General features: G+C 38.5%; 1 protein-coding gene across 1 annotated transcript; it reads left to right on the top strand.

Annotated features, from left to right (window-relative positions):
• Nucleotides 1-823: 823 nt before the first annotated feature.
• Nucleotides 824-4142, top strand: LOC103324061 (putative serine/threonine-protein kinase WNK9). Its single transcript, XM_008226097.3, has 7 exons — nucleotides 824-971; nucleotides 1085-1122; nucleotides 1292-1519; nucleotides 1613-1833; nucleotides 2069-2226; nucleotides 2311-2749; nucleotides 2847-4142. Exons 1-7 carry the CDS (start codon nucleotides 897-899, stop codon nucleotides 3902-3904), a joined length of 2217 nt encoding a protein of 738 aa, XP_008224319.2. The 5' UTR covers nucleotides 824-896; the 3' UTR covers nucleotides 3905-4142.
• The last annotated feature ends 236 nt before the right edge of the window (nucleotides 4143-4378 follow it).

The following is a 4378-nucleotide window of genomic DNA, read 5'->3' on the forward strand; positions in this document are numbered from 1 at the left end:
GATGTGGAGAACATTACAAATTTACAATATGCTGGCTAAAGTAAATAGAATCCATATTCAATGTCATTTAAAAAAGGGAAAAATTCACAACATAAATTACATGAAAGTTGCAACAAAATCCAAGGTGATTGATCCTCATAGATTATAACTTTACAAGAGATAAGAGGTGCTTTCCATGCCAATTAGAACAAGCTACTATAAGAAGAGGACAAGGGAGAAAAAGAAAAAAGAAAAGAAGAATCATACTTTGAAGTTCCCAGTCCACTCCTCACCACACCCACCATTTTCCAGCTACAACAAAGTCTTCACAAGATTTTCATGATTTAAATTAAATTTTTCCCAGAAATGAAAAAGTTCCACATTCCCATTTGTTGTTTTGTACCACAGAACCATAAAATATCACATTTACATATGAATGATTATATATACACATAAATAAATAAAAAAAGTTATGAAACTTGGTTGGTTGGTCGATGTCTTGCAAGTGGTTGGTTTAACAGGCTTACAGCTCGTGATGAGATAGAAAGACAGGAGGGTGAAAAAGAGAGGGTGTTTTGTCAGGTTTTGTGTTTGGGCATGAATAGTGAAATCTTGGCCTTCTTGTCTCTAAAAGAGTGTTGTAGTTGGCAATTAACTTTGTTCTGCTCTTGGTGGACTCTCCAAGGCTCTCTGCTTTCCTCTTCTTCCCTCCACAATAAACAATTATTCCATATCTTTCCCCCATTTTATCAAATATTCATAGCATATTAAGCTATTAGCATTGGATGAGTCATCTGCTCTCTCTCTCTCTCTCTCTCTCTCTCTCTCTGTGTATTGAGATAATAGAAACAAGAAACAGCATATGGTGGTGAGGGAAAAAATTTAACAAGGAGAAATAGCTAAAAATAGAACAAGGAATGAATGGTGTTACTGCCCCTGAACAGGATTTCTCTGAGTTTGTAGAAGTTGATCCTACTGGAAGATATGGACGAGTGAGCTCCTGTTCTCATTTCCTTTCCCTGTTTTTCATGCCCTCTTTGCTGTTTTGTGTTCATACAGAATTTTGGGTCTTGTTTTTTAACTTCAAGTTTGCTGCTTTTTGCAGTACAATGAAGTTCTTGGCAAAGGAGCTTCAAAAACAGTGTATGGTTCAATACCCTTTTCAAATTAGCGCACAAGTTTGAATTTTGGTTCAATACCCTTCTCAACTTAGTGTACAAGTTTGAATTTTTATTACGGTGGCTGACTGGCTGGGCCTGTTTATGTACAAAAGTATGTATTTTTTTTTCATGTTATGTATTGGTCGTTGCAGCTATAGGGCCTTTGATGAGTATGAAGGGATTGAAGTAGCATGGAACCAAGTGAAGCTTTATGACTTCTTGCGGAACCCTGAAGATCTTGAGAGGCTCTATCGTGAAATTCATCTGCTCAAGACCTTGAAGCACAACAATATCATGAAGTTTTACTCTTCTTGGGTTGATACTGCTAACAGACACATTAACTTTGTTACTGAGATGTTTACTTCTGGTACTCTCAGACAGTAAGTTCCATTTTGCCTTCTTTTCTGGTCTGAGTCTATAAATTTGGTTAATTATTCAATGTGGGTATATTTTGTATTGGCTTCCATGTTTAGGTATAGGCTAAAACACAAGAGAGTTAACATCAGAGCAGTGAAGCACTGGTGTAGGCAGATTTTGAAAGGGCTTCTCTATCTCCATAGCCATGATCCCCCTGTGATCCACAGAGATCTCAAGTGTGACAATATTTTCATTAATGGGAACCAAGGTGAAGTCAAGATTGGTGATCTTGGCCTTGCTGCTGTCCTCCGTAAATCGCATGCTGATCGTTGTGTTGGTAAGTGTTTCAAGCTGCTTAAAAGTCTTTTCAGTGATTAGAATATCTAGAATTGCTTTGAGAATTTGAGGTAATGAATTTTTTGACTGTTCAAGCATATGTCACAGTTTATAACAAACTGCTGGATATTTGTTATTCTAATAGCAAACTTGTAATCGGATAGAGTTTTTGCACTTTGAGATAATCTCATCTTTGTTTTGTTTCTCTCTTTCTTTGGGTGTTTTTCCTTGCTCAGGAACGCCAGAGTTCATGGCTCCAGAGGTTTATGAAGAGGAATACAATGAATTAGTTGACATTTATTCCTTTGGGATGTGCATCTTGGAGATGGTTACCTTTGAATATCCATACAGTGAATGCACTCACCCTGCTCAAATCTATAAGAAAGTTATCTCTGTAGGAACTCAAAACTCTCAATTTAGTTTTCCAGATTGCTTTTTGTTTCTACCAATTGATTTATGTATTGAATTTTTCATACAGGGGAAAAAACCAGAAGCTCTATACAAAGTAAAGGATCCTGAGGTGCGGCGTTTTGTTGAAAAATGCTTAGTGGCCGTGTCTTGTAGGCTTTCTGCTAGTGAGCTTTTGAAAGACCCTTTTCTCTGGGTTGATGATTATGGATATGATTTAAGGCCAGTAGAGTATCCAAGGGATATGTATGAAATAGGGCCCCTCTTAAGACAACCTTACTCTGAACTTCATCACAGTAACAGCTCTTTGAGTAATGGCTATGGCCATTGTCTTGGTTATGAAACTGAAAATGAGTTGGATTACCATCCGGTTGATTACAGATTGAGTGAAATTGATCTATTTGCTTGTCAAGAGGATGAGCATTTGGGTGATCTTGACCTCACAATCAAAGGAAGGAGGAGAGAAGATGATGGCATCTTTTTAAGACTCAGAATTGCAGATAAAGAAGGTGAAAGTTTCAGTCTAATTCCTCAAGTATTCTAAATATCATTGTTGTTATATCCTGTAAATCCTGAAATGAAACTAAAGGCTCCTTCTCTCTGCAGGCCGCATCCGAAACATCTACTTCCCATTTGATACTGAGACTGACACGGCATTGAGTGTTGCTAGAGAGATGGTTGCTGAGCTTGATATCACAGACCAAGATGTGACAAAAATAGCAGAGATGATTGATGGTGAAATTGCTACCTTGGTACCAGGGTGGAAGAGTGGCCAAGGCATAGAACAAAGTCCCCATTGCAATAATGCAAGTTTTTGTCACAATTGTGCCTCATATGGTTCCATTCTGGATTATGCATCATCAGATAGTCCAGGTGTCAAGAACCTCCAAGTTCTTCAGTGTTCTAAACATGGATCTGCTGCTGTGCATGGCCGTTTCGAAGAGATTACCTACCAAGTTGAAGGGTCAGAACAATGTCTTACAGATGGTGCACCCAGAACATCAAGCCATTCTAATGGCGTGCCCTATGCTGATATCTGGGCTCAAAGAGATGGACCAGAATCCAGCTCACAAGGTTCAAGAGAATCAAGAGAGATCCATTGTGATGAAAATCATGAAACAATGGATGTAACGAACTTTGGAAAGGAAGAGAGAATTATAACTATGGACAATGGGAGCGACTCCAAAGCAAGAAATTCTTTCTCAGAGAAACTTTCAACCACTTCTGATCAATTAGATGATTATGAGAATGAGCTTCGTCAAGAACTAAGATGGCTCAAAGCAACGTATCAAATACAGTTGAGGGAGATTAGGGACCAACAGCTTGGAGTAAAACCAAAAACTTCAAGCCTAAGTCCAAATTCTGATCACTCGGAGCACAGGGAAAAGAATGGAGCTTTAATGTCCTTGGTTTCACCCCGACGGACAAAAGAAAACAAAAAACCTTACCTGAAATCCTTTTCCTCAGGAAAGCATTTCACATATTTTCCAGTGGATGCTGAAAAGAAATATTTGGCAAACCAAAGTCTCCAAAATTGTGAGGTAATTGATGGGGCTTACAGTCCTGAGCAAATGATCACTGCAAAGAGTTTCTACGTAGGAGCGATGCTTCCACACTCTCTTCACAGGGCAACGTCTCTACCAGTTGATGCTATAGATGTTTAAAGCCTGCAAACTTCTCTAATTCTGTCACCAGGTTGTAAGCCTCACACTCTCAAATAATACTAGCAGCTGCCTCTTTTCACAGATAGGAAAATTGAATGTGATGTATTTTAGTTGTACAATCAGAGAGATGTAATTTACAGTTTGTAGGTTCTGTTCTCAGATGGAAACAATTCAAGGTAAAAATCGGATCAACATGCATTGCTCCCTAACATGAAAGTAACAAGCCAGATTCCTTGAATTTCTGTGTCTCATCTCTTGGAAGGAAGGAGATTTTCTTATGACTCCCTATTGGAGATAAGGTTAATGTGATTTATGACGACTGCAGATGACAGTGATGGGGTGTATTATAATGAATGCTGGCCACTAGAAGGTAGGAAATTACCATTTCAAAATCTTCACCCTCACAAGTTCTGTTTTGCCATCTAGGTCTTCACCTTGGGGAATAATAGCTACATTTTCCTTTCTACATTTCTC

This window comes from Prunus mume, linkage group LG2 (genome assembly GCF_029339155.1).
Source record: "Prunus mume cultivar Tortuosa linkage group LG2, ASM2933915v1, whole genome shotgun sequence".
Lineage (NCBI taxonomy): Eukaryota > Viridiplantae > Streptophyta > Magnoliopsida > Rosales > Rosaceae > Prunus > Prunus mume.